Source organism: Megalobrama amblycephala, linkage group LG12, assembly GCF_018812025.1.
Source record: "Megalobrama amblycephala isolate DHTTF-2021 linkage group LG12, ASM1881202v1, whole genome shotgun sequence".
NCBI lineage: Eukaryota > Metazoa > Chordata > Actinopteri > Cypriniformes > Xenocyprididae > Megalobrama > Megalobrama amblycephala.
In genome coordinates, this window is record NC_063055.1 from 25328556 (window position 1) to 25343806 (window position 15251).

General features: G+C 39.0%; 2 protein-coding genes across 3 annotated transcripts; one reads left to right on the forward strand and one right to left on the reverse strand.

Annotated features, from left to right (window-relative positions):
• Window positions 1–28: 28 nt before the first annotated feature.
• LOC125279877 lies at window positions 29–6655 on the reverse strand. Of its 2 annotated transcripts, none has more exons than XM_048209992.1 (5): window positions 6625–6655; window positions 4066–4755; window positions 3858–3963; window positions 3681–3742; window positions 29–2883 (listed from the first exon to the last, which is right to left on the reverse strand). In XM_048209992.1, the coding sequence occupies exons 2-5, from the start codon at window positions 4372–4374 to the stop codon at window positions 2350–2352; spliced, it is 1011 nt and encodes a 336-aa protein (XP_048065949.1). In that variant the 5' UTR covers window positions 4375–4755; window positions 6625–6655; the 3' UTR covers window positions 29–2349. The 2 variants fall into 2 exon arrangements, with proteins under 2 accessions (XP_048065949.1, XP_048065948.1); XM_048209991.1 differs by lacking the exon at window positions 6625–6655 and adding an exon at window positions 5750–6235.
• Window positions 6656–7775: 1120 nt separating this feature from the next.
• On the forward strand, window positions 7776–14340 carry wdr6 (WD repeat domain 6). Its single transcript, XM_048209987.1, is given in 7 exon segments — window positions 7776–7871; window positions 7874–7897; window positions 9895–12556; window positions 12860–12934; window positions 13046–13162; window positions 13259–13353; window positions 13689–14340. Coding segments are annotated over 7 exon segments (3603 nt in total). The 5' UTR covers window positions 7776–7801; the 3' UTR covers window positions 14249–14340.
• The last annotated feature ends 911 nt before the right edge of the window (window positions 14341–15251 follow it).

Here is a 15251-nt window from a genome sequence, read left to right on the forward strand (position 1 = left end):
CTTTTTTTTTTTTTTTTTTTTTGAATATTCAAAAGACAAACGCTTCTTTAGTTAAAAAAGATTTACTTGTTTTATCACATTACACATTTTTCGAATTTCAGTCGAATAAAATGAAATTACATCTACATGTAAATTTCAAATCTACTTTTACAGTGGAAGGTTCTCACTAGTTTAACATTTTGCTTCACTGATTTACACACTCCATTTCCAGGCTACTATTGTAACACTTTTAAGGGACAGTTCATTAAAAACTGAAAGCATCATAATTTACTAACCCCATGTTGTTGACTTTATTTCATGCAACATCATGAGAGAAGGTAAATGATGACAGAATGTCCATTTTTTTCGTAACTTGAGAAGGGCAGAGGGCTCTGCCAAACACTGTATACTAAGACATAAATGAACAACACTGAACATAGCTAAATTCAACCAGTCCATGAGTTTGATGTCCATTTACGAGAAACAGTTGTTTACCTGAAAAAACCTGCATAGTATAAATAAGCTACAGTGAACAGAATCAAAAGGTTGGTCCTGAAGACAGTCCTAAAACAGTCAGATGAGTTGGATACAAGGATGGTTTCTGGACTGGCAATAGCCTCCTTCGTGCAATTGCACTATATTGACTTTTTCCCTCATAATTGCAGTATAATTTCCTGCTATTTAGACATTATGAATCACAATTGCATCAAAAGGGGGCCTTGCAGGACCTTAATCCATCCTTACAGTAACATTAGAAATCTCATTTCAGTTCATTTCCTCTTCCCATTAAGCAGAAATGAATATCACTGCTCAATTTTGGCCTGACTATGTAAGGGTTTGGGGCTGTTCACACAACGCATTTTTGATGTTTGATCAAATCTTTTACTGCGTCTCTCGTGTGACATGGCGTTCTAAGAACAAGGCACTCAAGTTAATGCTTCTTTTTTTATCATATTACTCTGAGTCTTGCCATTTTAAACACAAAAATGCGTTATGTGTGAACGACCCCTTATGCTGTGTTCCATTCAACTCGGAAAGTCTGAACTTCCACAACATTTTCGTTTGTATATTACTCAAACATGACACCCAGTGTAACTTAAGGCCTGCTTACGCCAACAACGATAATTATAACGATAACTATATTTGCTTCCACATCAACGTACGGTAATTGTTTATTGTAAGCTCACGCGCTGCGGTTTCAAAGTGTTTACAACATGTTTTTGCTGTTCTTGTTGCATTTACACGGCTTTAACCAGCAGATGTCCTCAGCATGCTATGTTTCGAGTGAATAGCTAGCGTAATCGATCTAATATAACAGTGAATTTAGGTGAGTAATAGTTTAGTCAATATAGTGGAATAAAAACAACGCCTAGTCTTTTTCACGGCAACTTCAAAGGAAGTAAGACAATGTTGTCGACATAGCGCCGGATACCTGAGGTAATTTTATGTTACACTTTTTGCTAGCCTGGCATAATCTCATCTCCGTTAACACTTCTCACCATTTATTCCGAGGGTATGGCCGATTGTTTTCCATATATCCATTTTCTATATCTTTTTGTCAAACAGTGGTGGCTTTTTCTGGACCTCAGCGATTAACTTCTCAGAATGTCGTCTGCCATTTTAAATGCGCAAGCCCTTAAATTAGAACCGATTCTGATTGGCTGTCAGCGTTTTATCGTTTAACAGCTGGAAAAAATCGTTCTGAAAGTGATATCATTTTTCTATGTCATTATCGTTATAGATATGGTGTGGACAGTGCTATTTTCTTACATTTAGAATGATTTATAGAACTATATCTTTATCGTTATCTTTATAGTTATCGTTCTTAGGGTGAGCGGGCCTTTAAAGCTCCAATCCTGTAGGACTTGCTTTCTTCTGCAGAACACAAACAAATATTTTAAGAAATATTTCAACTGTTTTTGTGAAATGAAAGCCATTGGGTCCAAAAAGAAAACAACAAAAAAAAACCATTGGATCTGAAAATGAACCCTTTTCAAAATATATTCTTTTGTGTTCAACAGAAGAAAGAAAGTCTCATACAGTTTGGTAAGACATTAGGGTAAGTAAATGATGAATTTTTCAATTTTGGGCACACCCCCTTTAAAGTAGAAATATCCTACTTTCGACTGAATGGAATGCAGCACCAGTGTGGATGAATGGAGAAGAGATTTCTGTTCTGCTATTGGAACAAAGCCTGCTTGAGTGAATTCCCCCTCCATATGATACACATGGTACATTCCTAAACACCAATTAAGTTTAGTCCACAATAAAAAATATATTGTTTTGTAAATAAACAAAATTGATAGAATTAAAAAAAAATGACTTTCCAAAAGAAAGTAAAAATAGCTAAGATGTCATAAACATCTGAGTTCATGTCTGTGGATGTTCATTATCCTCGCTGTCGCTACTGGAGGGCAGATAATCTGCGCCTATCTTCCGTAGTTTGGCTTGGTAATATCTCTTCTTGGCCCGTGCCGCCTTCTCTTTCTGCCTCACTGCTTTCCTCTTCTCCTCCCACACACACTGCTGAAGCAGCAACAGACTCATCGTCTGCTGATGCTCCAGCTCGAACAGTTCCTGTCGGCGTGCCTCCCATGTTGAGTCTGAGGTACAAGAGTCCATTGGCGGTAATGAATTCTCAAATGATCCTCTGGCAGGAGCACGTGGCACCGCAGGCTCTCTGTGTATGATATCAAAGTTTGCACCCCTAGTCCCTGATCCCAGCCCTGAGGTGCTTCCTGCATTGGTTGGGTAGATGAGGGAGGGACGACTGGACCTGGAAGAGACTGAATGTGAGCGGAGAGGAGAGGAGGCAGTGGCAGGAGGAATCCCAGAGTTGATAGGTGGGTGAGCAGGTGAGGCCAAACCAAGTTCAATGGCTAAGTTCTCCTTGCTGTCTACTTCCTGTAAAAAAAGTGAGTTTAACAGCATAATATTTGGTGTACATTTGTGCAATAAGTGTATATTGACAATATAACATGCATGCATGCATGTATAAACATGCAGTAAACACAATCGCAACACTGGTGAAAATAAGAGTTTGCATTTAAATAATATTTAAATAATTATACATTTAAATTATATATAATGATAATGACAAAGGCTGCATTTATTTGATCAAAAATACAGTAAATAATAATATATATTATGAATTAACTCTCTTCTGTTTTAATGTATTTTAAAATGTAGTTTATTTCTGTGATGGCAAAGCTGAATTTTCAGTCTTCAGTGTCACATGATCCTTCAGAAATCATTCTAATATGCTGATTTGATGCTCAAGAAACATTTCTTATTATTATCAATGTTGAAAATCATGATACATGTCTTTCCTTTTTTTAATGAATAGAAAGTTCAAAAGAATATAATTTATTTGACATTTTTGTAATGCATTTACTGTCAATTTTGATCAAATTGAATGAATCCTTGCTGAATAAAAGTATTAATTCCTTTAAAATCTTTGAATGGTAATGTATATATAATTATAAATTTATTTATTTTCCCCAGTGTTGCAAGATAACCACATTTTCTGTGTTTATTGCATGTAAAAACGTTGACCTGGTAACACTTTACATTTTAACATAATGGTGTGACATGTACATTTTCCATGCCTTGTACATCATAAAAGAGTCAATCATAAAGAAAGAAAACCTTTAGCTTAAGAGGCATTTTAGTAATCGTTTCAAGGCTGATTTCAGTCTTACATCATTTTGACTGTGGTCAGCATCTTCATGCTCACTCCCATTAGTGCCAGAAAGCCCCATCACTACAAGAGAGAGAATGACTCAATTAATCTCCTTCCCTGCATAATTACAGAGTTGACAGCTAGGGAGAGTGGTAGTATTTCATCCTGTAATAGAGATGACATGACTATTAATTACCTGCTCCAGGTGAGCTGCCCCTAACTGAGGCATAGCTGCCATCTCCATCTACCTCCTCCAGACAGGAGATCAGGTTTGGCACCAGAGCAATGACTTCTCTCTGCACCTGACAAGAAGCACACACAACCACACTGTGTTGACTCTAGAAGCACATGGAAAGTCTACTACTAGAATTTCCAAAACGTATAACAGAAAGACTTTAATTTACCTGAGTGAGGGCAGACACTGGAAGCCCAGCTGCCTGCTGTTCCTGTCTCTTCTGCAGCGCTACACGACATTCCACCTTCAGTCGTTTCCACAGCGTCTTCAGAGACCCGATGCTGCTGGGGGGTCGACTAGGAAACGCCGCATTGAAGGCCTGAGCCAGCTCTGCCCATACAGCGTTCCGGTGCACAGTAGTGTTGGTGTCTTTCCGAAAGTCCTGGACCGTGTCTACCACCGCATGGATTCTCCGAAGCAGGAAAAGCTTTTGCTCCAGAGTGAAGTTTGGCATGCGGTACGTCATGGTGGTCAGCATGAGTGTATTTGTGTGTCCAAAGGCTTATGTTGAGGTACTATGTGTTACTTCATTTATAGAAAATCTATAAAATCACAATTTCTGTATATTCAACAGAACAGTCTACTTTCAGTGTTACATGTACACTTTGTACACATGGTAACATTTACAGTATCACAGTGTCAGTTTTTGAGATTTACACTCCAGCATTACAGGAAGGTGAGGTCGGTTTGGTCCCGTTATGTGCAGTGCGCTTCCAGAGTTTCAGTTGCAGTGATATGTTAAACTCTGGATGCCACAGGTAAATATGAGTGTGTGAGGTTGCTTGATCATCAGTTCTCAACGGAAATGCATCCAGGGTCCACCTGATGCGCAAGGGGTCACCAGGCACACATGTGAAGTCTGTAATTTAGCAGACAGAAAGCAAAATGAAGGGACTATTTTTTTAATCTTAATATTTACTCCTCCTCTTGAAAGAATTAATGAAACATTTGATCTTTGGGGGATAAAACTCACGTTTCTAAGAATCGGTTCTTTTGAACCGTTCGTTTCAAAGAACCGGTTCATTAAAGAATGTTCAGCAGTTCTTCTACGTCGTGATGTCTTCATTAAAACGTAGGCATTTTTATTATTTTGCTGTATATTTCTGTTATTTATCGATTGTTTTTTCATTGTCATTGTAATTGTATTGGTCCCAGTTTGTTACAACCATTGTTCAACTCATAAAATTAAATTAATTTATAAACGAAATTTATCAACTAAATCATGTGTATATACAATCTTCGTTTATATCTATCGGTTGAAAATAATTTGTATTATTTTGCACTTGAAAAACGTACATAAAACCAACTCAATCGTGTGTGTTCATAAAACTGTCTGACAAGTAGAAAACATATTTCCAGTTTTATTTATAACAATTCTGCTATTTAGTTATTGAAGTAATTCATCCCAAATCCTCAGTTCACAATGCTTTCATTGTCAACTCACTCGGTTCTCGACTCATACGATTAGGTCCGGTTCGGGAACGAATCGTTCAGTCCGGTTTTGTTCAACCGACTCATTGAAACGATCACACTCAAAAGAACAATTCGTTTAGGAATCGCATCGCTATTACACGCAAGAGAATGAACAAAGGAAAAACAAGCTTTTAAATCCATGACTTGTCAAGTACTACAGGTGCAGGTGGAGCAGGCTGCATTTTATTGCAATTATTATTATTATAGATCCACTAGTCTTGTTAGCCACAGCGCTAAACCCGAGCATCGCACTACAGAAGTGAACCCGAGCTGCGATGTAAGACTACAGCTAGAGCTCACTGTTATTCATGAAGCTCTCGTGCATTATACAACCGCTAATGACAAACTGATAATATATCATTTATATTGACCCTACTTACATGCAATCATCAGTCTGACGATTTTATCCCGAAAATATTACACTTTGTCCCCACCCCCTGGGTTTAAGCGGTCCGTAAGAAATTTAAACAACAGACTGGAGACACATGCGCAAAAAGACGCTCCGGGCGTTAAAAAAAGGCAGTTCACCCGTTTGTGCAGTTTATATGATTTGTATACCATTCTCAGGAGATCTGCTCAATACATATGGTTTGTGCATCAGGCAAAAACACAAATCTACGCGTTATAATAGTAGAAAGCGCAGGACTCGTTTCATCCAATTGATAGCCAGTGTGGTGCAGTCTGTGCAGTATTGAACAGCGCGATTGGACGCTGCGCGATGTCAACGAGGAAGCGAGAACCACATGCATGCAGAACGAAACATGTTGGATCAGAAATGCGACTGTGGCTGCTGGATTTAGTATGAAAGAAAATACTCCAGTTTTACAGTTCACCTTCTCCCAAAATAGATGCACGATCTCTACAGGGGACGCGTAAGTGAAATTGAACTCGATAGTTATGATGATCTGTTGGAAAATACATTTTATGGTAACTGACGTTCATTCTTTCAATAAATAAGTAGCAAACAGACCCTTGGTAGAAAACCTACTCAGTAGTTATCTTTTGGAACGTGTTAGCTGGTCATTTAGCTAAAATTAAATTTCCCATTTCCCGTTTATGACCATTTTAGAGCAGCTAATGACTAGATTGGATCATTTTTTTATTAATCTCAGGCCAGTTGGAACCAACTGTCATGTTCCAAAACACAGTAAACAATTTAATATGATTTTTCCAACAAGGTAAAATTAGTCTTTGGTCAACTTAGTCCTTGGGGTTAGTTCACCCAAAAATGAAAATAATGTCATTAATTACTCACCCCCATGTCGTTCTTACGACCTTCGTTCATCTTCGGAACACAAATTAAGATATTTTTGATGAAATCCGATGGCTCAGTGAGGCCTCTGTAGACAGCAATGACATTTCCTGTCTCATGATCCATAAAGGTACTAAAAACATATTTAAAACAGTTAATGTGAGTTCAGTGGTTCTACCTTAATATTATAAAGCGACAAGAATACTTTTTGTGCGCCAAAAAAACAAAATAACAACTTTTCAACAATATCTTGTTATGGCCAATTTCAAAACACTGCTTTGGTGCTTTACGAATCGGATCAGCGGTTCGGAGCACCAAAGTCACGTGATTTCAGCAGTTTAGCCGTTTGATAGAAGATCCTAATCACTGATTCGATTCGTAAAGCTCCGAAGCAGTGTTTTGAAATCGGCCATCTGTTTTAAATATGTTTTTAGTACATTACCTTTATGGATCTTGAGATTTACAATGGCATTGCTCTCAATAGAGGCCTCTCTGAGCCATTGGATTTCATCAAAAATATCTTAATTTGTGTTCTGAAGATGAACGAAGGTCTTATAGGTGTAGAACGACATGAGGGTGAGTAATAAATGACATTATTTTCATTTTTGGGTGAACTAACACTTTAACTTACTCAATTAATGGTGTTTGTTTGCTTGACATTCCCTTAATAATCCCACACTTTTGTCAGGTAAACCCCTTTGAACTAAAATGTTTACCTGAAGTACCCCCTAAGATTCACATTTTCATGGTTATGACATGAAGGTAAACATAATAAAAGTGTCATCTTTTTTAGTCAGGGTTTTATTATTATTTAGAATAGAATATTTATCCCACACATTACTTAAAATCACAAAACTATTTTAATAAAATGTTTTTATACGATATACAAGTATGTAAAAAATATAATTCAAAAATGCAAAAAAAAATTAAATATATGTTTTCTAGTTTATATTGAACTTTATGACCCATTGTGAGAATCTAGCCCTGGACTGATATTGTAACTACATTGATTTGATTTGATAGTAAAGGCCATTGCGAGCACGAGCAGTATGCATTTATTCTTATTTATTTATTTGACAGAGACTTTTGCCTTCTGTAAATGGTACTTCAGGAATGAAAAATGCTTTAATGTTTTTGTTGTGCTCCAGAAGTCCTCAGCCTGCTGTGTGGACCGTGTAAGATGGCATCTCCCGTGGAGTCTGCTGTGAAGAAGATCGCTGTGCTTGTAGCTCCAGTGACTGCGCTGGAATTCTTGGGGAGGATTTCCTGTTGACAGGTGACATTCATTCTTTTAATGAACAAGTAGCAAATCATCAAACTTATAATCCATTTTGGATTAAATTATGCAGTATATGACTCGTGGCCATTTTGGAGGTGGTTTCCCTTAGCAACCATAAGTTTCTCCAAATGTTCTTGGTTTAGCTAGTTTGCTTTTATTTCATGCCTTGTTTAACATTACAAACTATAATATCCTGAATAGTAAGAGACTAGAAAGTCTGCATGACATACAGATCAGAAGGGTTTGATATGTAGGCCACATGTATTACAACATGAAAGACCTTGTATACTGCCCTAACCCTAATTATCATCAAACTGAAACTGTTTTTGTCATATGATTTGGTATTTCATGTTCAGGGCTTCAAATAATTTTATGGCTGCTGCGATTACTTGTGAAAAGTGTTGATAACTTCCTAAATAGATCTGTTTTTATGTTTTTGCAGTGATTAAAAGTGCAATATGTATTTTTACGTCCGCTAGAGGTCGCCTATTCAAAACAAAGGCGTAGCTTGATGACGCCAAATTTTAGCGAGGAATCTTGGGACATGTGGTCTTCACCTCACATCCGGTGGAAAACAATCGGGGTAGGACTCGGGCAGAAATCATGTTCATGGATGCGATTATTAACGTTACTGTAGTATGAAGCAGAGCAGGACCGAGTGTTGTAGGAGCTGAACGAGGCCGCTGGAGCGATTGTGCAACACACGCCTCACGAGCAGCGCAACTTTTATTATGCCAGTCATGAATATGAGGTAACGCAGCTCTGTTTATCATATTAGATACATTTGAGTGTGTTGAAAATGATGTTATAACGTTACTCTGTGCGTTCTCTCTGCGGATGCTGTGAGACACTTGTTGCACACTGCAGTAAGATAGATCGATTTTAGAATATCATATTAAATGTTGGATGGGCTGTGTTGATAAATGACATGCAATTAATTTAAAAACATATTGTGTGTTGGAGAAAATGCTGTTTTACTGTTACTAAAAATAAAGCTGCATCTGATTATTCTATGTTAGCTACTTCACAAAATAGCGTTTTTCTCTCAGGCATGATAAAGGATGGTACTCGCAAAAAATCAAGAAAATTAGATTTAAACAATAAGACTAAACGTGTTGAGCTAGCTATATAACAACAATTAGTTTTCTGTCTATAAATGTATCAAAACAGATGTTCCCTTGTCTAATAAAACATGTAATATATTAAAGCATCTTTGTTGCTTCCATGGCTTCTACAAAATAAAACCAGAAACCGAGGTTAACGCAGATATGGCGCCATTGACAGGTGACTCACTCACATGTCCCGGATCCTTGGTTAAATAGCAATTTTCTCACGATTTACAAATAGTTGGAAACATTTGGGATATTGTAAGTATTCAACTGAACAAAATATATAACACTGGCTCAGTGGTTTTTGGATATTTTACTGCAAAAATATTACATATTGCAGCTTATACAGAATCCAAGACATGTCTGTGAGGAATGTAATGGCAATAGAATAGCCTGTTTTTAATAACTTGTAATGCATTCTAATCACTGATCTGTATAATGACATAATGCTCTTTATATAGATCAGTGATTCTAAAAGTCCAAGTTTCCAACATTGCTTACTTTTCTATAATTTATGCAAAATTTGAATGTTTTTTCATGGTTTTTTTGGGGATTGGTATGGCAATTTATTCTCAAATCATTTGCATATTCTGCAAATGATGAGCATTCTGCAAATAATTAATGGATATTTAATTATTATTCTCATAATAATTTAAACCTCATTCTCATAATGTAGATTGTCTCAGTTTTCTTCCTTTGCTGAATTTCATTCCTTTATTAAGAGGGAAATGTGCTTGGGAAATGCAGAAATGTCTCTCAGTATTCATAATTAGTTAAAATATTAAAATCATTAAAATATTCAGTATTCATGTATTAGTGTATTTATCTCTATAAACAATTAATTAATTTGATTAATTCTTTCCTGCAATTGTGTCTTTTTTTTAGGTGAGGGACCAATCCTCTCTGTGTACAGTCTTCAAGCATCTGCTAAAGAATGTGCATCTTTAAATGTTCTCCATAACTACCGTATCCATGGGATACGACCTGGTAGAAAATATCAGTCTGGAGAGAGACAGTTCAACAATGCAATTTCATCTGAAATTTCTGTTCGAGACAATGACGAGGAGGAGATCATTGTTTTTGGAGGAAAAGGAGTTCGGCTTGTCAGCTTCAATTCTGCAGGGCAATGCCTGAAGCTGATTGGTCCTCTCTTGGAGCTTCAAGACTGGGTGCTGGACATTCATTGGCTAAAAGCACAACCCCACACACTGTTGGGCATAGCCTTGGCCCACAATGCCCTGCTGCTCTTAGAAGCCAAATCTGGTAACATTCTCTCCTTCTACTCCTGCGTAGAGACCTGTCTTCTCTACTCAGCACTTATGATTGGTCAGAATTGGGACTCTTTAGTGCTGGTGGGTGGGACTGTTTTCAACCAGCTTGTGCTGTGGAGGCCCACAGGGACCAAACCTGATGGTCAGTCCCAGGTAGAGAGACGTCTGCTGGGCCACAGTGGAGTCATTTTCAGTCTTTGCTACCTTCAGAAATCTGGGTGGCTGGCATCTGCCTCAGATGACCGCAGCATTCGTTTGTGGAGCGTGGGCACACTGGGTGGAGATGCAGGTTGTGGAGAGGAAACACCAACATGTCTTCGGGTGCTTTACGGGCACCAGGCACGGGTCTTCTGTGTCAAGCTTACACCCAGCCGTGTATTCAGTGCAGGAGAAGATGGAGCATGCCTGCTCTGGGAATGGGGAGGTGAAGGGAAGGTGGGACGTACATTTAGAGGGCATAGGTCAGGTGGAGTGAGGGCACTAGCTGTCAGCGAGGGAAGTGTAGGCTGTAGGGAGGGATGGTTGGCTACTGGAGGTGCAGATGGTGGGGTAAGAATGTGGAGAGTGGCAGAGGAGAGAAAAGACAGTGAGGAAACTCAGACAGAGACTCAGCTGGATCTGGGATTTAAAGGGCAAGGTTGTCCCAAAGTGGTCCGATTAGTGGATGAGGATGAATCAAATACAGTGCTGGTCTGTACTGATCAAGGAGAGGTGTGCCTTAGTCAGGGTGACACCTGGGATGTCATCTGGCAAGGAGGAGCAGAATTCCAGTCATATTGTGTGATGGAGATCACAAGCATCCAAGTCCAGAATTCAAATTGCATTGTGTGGGTATGTGCAGTGGGTAATCTGAATGGAGGGGTCCAAGTGTTTCTTGTAAGGCAGCCAAGTGCAGGAGTCTTGCTCAAAGCTGGACAGGGTAAAGTTCACTCTGTACTTTGGGTCAAGGGACAGCCTGGAGAGTCCTGGAATTGGTGTCTTCTGGCATCAGGCTCTGAAGGATTGGTGTACCGGTGGACAATAAAGGTGATGGAGGATGAATCAGGCCTTCATATAAAAGAGGAAACTCTTCTTCCATTCCTGCTGCCACCCTGTGCCAAACGTTGGCTGACTGCTGCAGTTACCTTGTCACAAAAAAAAGGGTTGTACCTGTGTGGTGACCGGAGGGGGTCACTACTGTTGTATGCTGAAAGAGAAAGGAATGACAGAAGAATTGAAGGAGGAGAAAGAAGAATGGACTTACATGGTCAAGAAACCGAAAACAGGCAAATGCACCTTGGTGGTCCTATGTCTCCCATCAGTAGCCTTTACGGAGTCCATGGGAAGCAAGGTGTGACTTCTGTGTGCGAGTATCAAGACTTATGTTACAGTACAGGTCGAGATGGATCTGTTAGAATACTAACTGTTGAAGAAAACGTCCTGAAAGTGCGTAGAGTTCAGCGGGCCTGCAAAGGCATGGAGTGGCTGGAGAAGGTTCTTTTTCTAGGCTCAGATGCACCACAAGGAAAGATGCTGAATGAGGGAACTGAGAAGAGGAAGATCGATCAAGAGAGTGAAAGCGTAGCCGAGGCTCGGTTTGTAATGGTGGGCTTCCACTCTGTCCACTTCGTTATATGGGACCCTCACCGACAAGAGAAGCTATTATCAGTTGCCTGTGGAGGCGGCCATCGATCCTGGGCCTACAAATGCCCGATACACACCCATACAGATCCTCATGCACATGCAATCGGACATGGTACCCTTGTGTTCATCAAACACGGAGCTGTCATGGCATCACGTTCATTAGCGTCCACAGAAACTGATGTGAATGTACATACCCTGAAAGAGGGGCTACATGGGCGAGGCATCAGCTGTGTGTGTCACCTTGGTAGTCTGACAAAGACTGGAGAGTTGTCAGAACTTTGGGAGATTTTTGTTACCGGAGGGGAGGATACCACAGTGGGTGTACTTGCCATCAATCCACAGAGTGGAACTGTTAAAGTGCTTGCGGTTCTAACAGACCATATCTCAAATGTTCGTGCTCTGGCTGCCATCAGAAGAGTAGAAACTAATGAAAGAGGGAGAGATGACCGGACATATACCTCCTTGCTGTCTTCTTTGGTGTTCTCGGCGGGTGGCCGGGCTCAGCTGCAGTGTTACAGGCTCTTGATTCGTTTGGATGACCAGCAGGGTCAGCCAATCTGTCAGGTCACTCAGATAGCTGGCCATCGATTGGATGAGCAGTGGGAACGGAAGCGGAATCGACACAAGACCGTCAAAATGGACCCAGAGACGAGGTATGTGTATGTTTGTCAAAATACTCTCTACTTTCCAAGTTTGGATCTAGAATTAGGTTTGGGAAGTCATTTGTGTTGTCTTAAAGGGATATTTCACCCTGAAATGAAAATTCTGTCATCATTTACTCACCTTAGTGTTGTTACAAACCTGTATGATTTTTTTTGGTTGGGGGGGTAGTAGCTGTTCTGAAAATGTATGACCACCAGAGGGCAGACAATACAATGTACCCTCTTCCTAATTGTGCTTTTTTAATAGAGAGATTCATAGTGATTTACTGTGCAAGTGCTTTCTCAATTTTGCAGGTACATGTCTATGGCTGTGGTGCATAATGGAACTGAATATATTCTGGCTCTGGGCTGTAGTGATGGTGCAGTAAGGTAACTTGGTTTGAGATTAAAAACATATGAATTAAAATGAGTTTCAAATATGTTTCATGTTTTAACATTCTGTGATTAATGTATTGAGATGGTGCTTGTTTTCTCTTTTAGGCTGTTCAGTGTGACTGAGAGCAATAGGAGTGTTGACATGCTTTGGGAGTGTTTTTTCCATGAGAGGTGTGTGCTCAGCGTCGCCACCTACAAGCTGGAGGACTCCCAGGGCAGAGAGTAAGGAAATGCTGTACATTTATCAAAAACATTGTTATTCCATGTTTAAATGATTTCTTACACTTATTTTCATTTGTCCATCTCTTTATGTCTCAGGCTTTTGTTGCTGTTCAGTGCCACTACAGATGGTTGTATATCTGTGTGGGATTTAACAGCAGTTTTGAACAGTAAGGCTGGTGTCAGCTGGCAGGGTGAGTCATACATACACCAGAACATAAACACTTGTTTTTTTATTATTTTTAATGTTTTTATAAGCGTGTGTGTTTGTATAATTAACTGTGAGATGACTACAGCTTAATAGGAAAATTTACAGTGCATTTGTTCTGACTCAAAGACAGAGTATGTGTATTCTTATAAACTAATAAATGTTTCATCAATTACAAATTCAAGAGAATTACAAAAAGTTATGCATAAAAACTGTGAAGCTGTCCCAAAATCCCACAGTGTCGGGTGCCATCAGGCTCGAGTCTGGTAATAGAACTCTATGTGTTTATGCTAATAATGATTTTCCCTGTCTTTGCTTCAGGCCCATCAGCACCTTTCTTTTCCATACCTGTCCATCAAAGTGGAGTCAACACACTTGCCTTAGCACCGCAGAGAGAGACGGGGCAAATGGAGGAAAACATTATCTCATTGGCCAGTGGTGGGGATGATGGACAGCTGTCTCTACTGAGTATCAAGATTGATCAGAAAGAGCAGGAGAATGGAGGCATGTCTCTACAGCTACTTTCTCAGTGGTCAGTGCCCCTGGCACACTCTTCCCCTCTCACAGGGCTACGTTTACTACGCCCCACCCTATTGATGTCCACCTCACCAGACCAACGCTTATGTTTGTGGCGTGTGAACAGTGACGGCCTCCACCCACTGAAGGTGCTGTTCTCACACATCGCAGATGCTGCTGGATTGTGGGCGTGGTTTGGGGTGGGACAAGAGGGAGGAGCCTGGGTGGTTGTTTGTGGTCAGGGCTTACAACTGTTTCAGTTAACGGAAAGAGAGATGGATGAACAAAATGTAACTGTTAACAGGAGAGCAAAAGAAGAGGAAAGAAAGAAAGTGATATTTTCACATCGTGTTTCAAGGACATAACACTGACTTAAATTTATGTGATTTGTAAATTTAGGTGCCAAAGAATTTTAATTGTAAAGTTTGAGATTTTGAAATAAAGATCTTTTTTAATATGTAATATTTTTTACTGTGTCAGGGAAAGTATCTTGTGAAGACATTTTTTATTTTCAATATGGCCTAACAATGAATGTTTACACAGCTGTACAGAACCAGTCAAATTTTGGACACGCTTGACTGAATTTGTTTCTCATCGTCATACAGACTTTTTGATATAAAGGCCAGTGTTGTTATTGTTAACTAACACAAAACTATTAAAAAACATTTTTGGTTATCACAATTAAATGAAACTGAAAAAACAAAAACAAAGTTGAAGTACTAAAATGATTAAAACTATAAATATAAATAAGGCTATATATATAAAATAAAAATGACAAAAGCACATAGGATTACTAAAACTAAATTTAAAACTGAAAATATCAAATTAAAAGCCAATTACAGATATTAATAAATACTATAATATTATGTGCTTACTAAAATAACTTTGAGGCTTGTGCTTAAAATGCTGTAATCATTTAAATGTTATATCAAAAATAAATTACAAATAAAATAGTAAATATAGCTGCAAGCAGCAATACGGGGCCAAGCCTCAGAAGGGGCAGTAGCGCAATACGGAGCACAGCTGTTTCAGAAGCACAGAACATGAACTCAAAATGAATAGAAGTTCAGATGAGAATGAACTAAAAACACTTGTATCTAATCCAAGAGGACTAAAGATTAGTACAATGCTTATTTGGATAATAAAGGAATCAAAATGACTCATTACACACAATTGTATAAAGTCACCCCAGTGACCCCACACAGGATTCAAACCCACAACCTCTGAGTCTGATGTCCATTTCTCATCTCACTGCACCACTGGGCAGGTGAACATTCATACACTGCCAAAGTGTAGTAGTTCATTTGAAAATGAACTTAAAATGAAGAATTATAAAAATGCACTGCATGTTATGTTTAAAAACTTTAC

Coding starts and splice junctions, on each gene's coding strand:
- LOC125279877 (XM_048209992.1), bottom strand. CDS start 4,374: ATGCTGACCACCATGACGTACCGCATGCCAAACTTCACTCTGGAGCAA. Junction 3,964..4,065: donor CAGTGTCTGCCCTCACTCAG/GTAAATTAAAGT, acceptor GCTTCTTGTCAG/GTGCAGAGAGAAGTCATTGC. Junction 3,743..3,857: donor GGGCAGCTCACCTGGAGCAG/GTAATTAATAGT, acceptor TCTCTCTTGTAG/TGATGGGGCTTTCTGGCACT.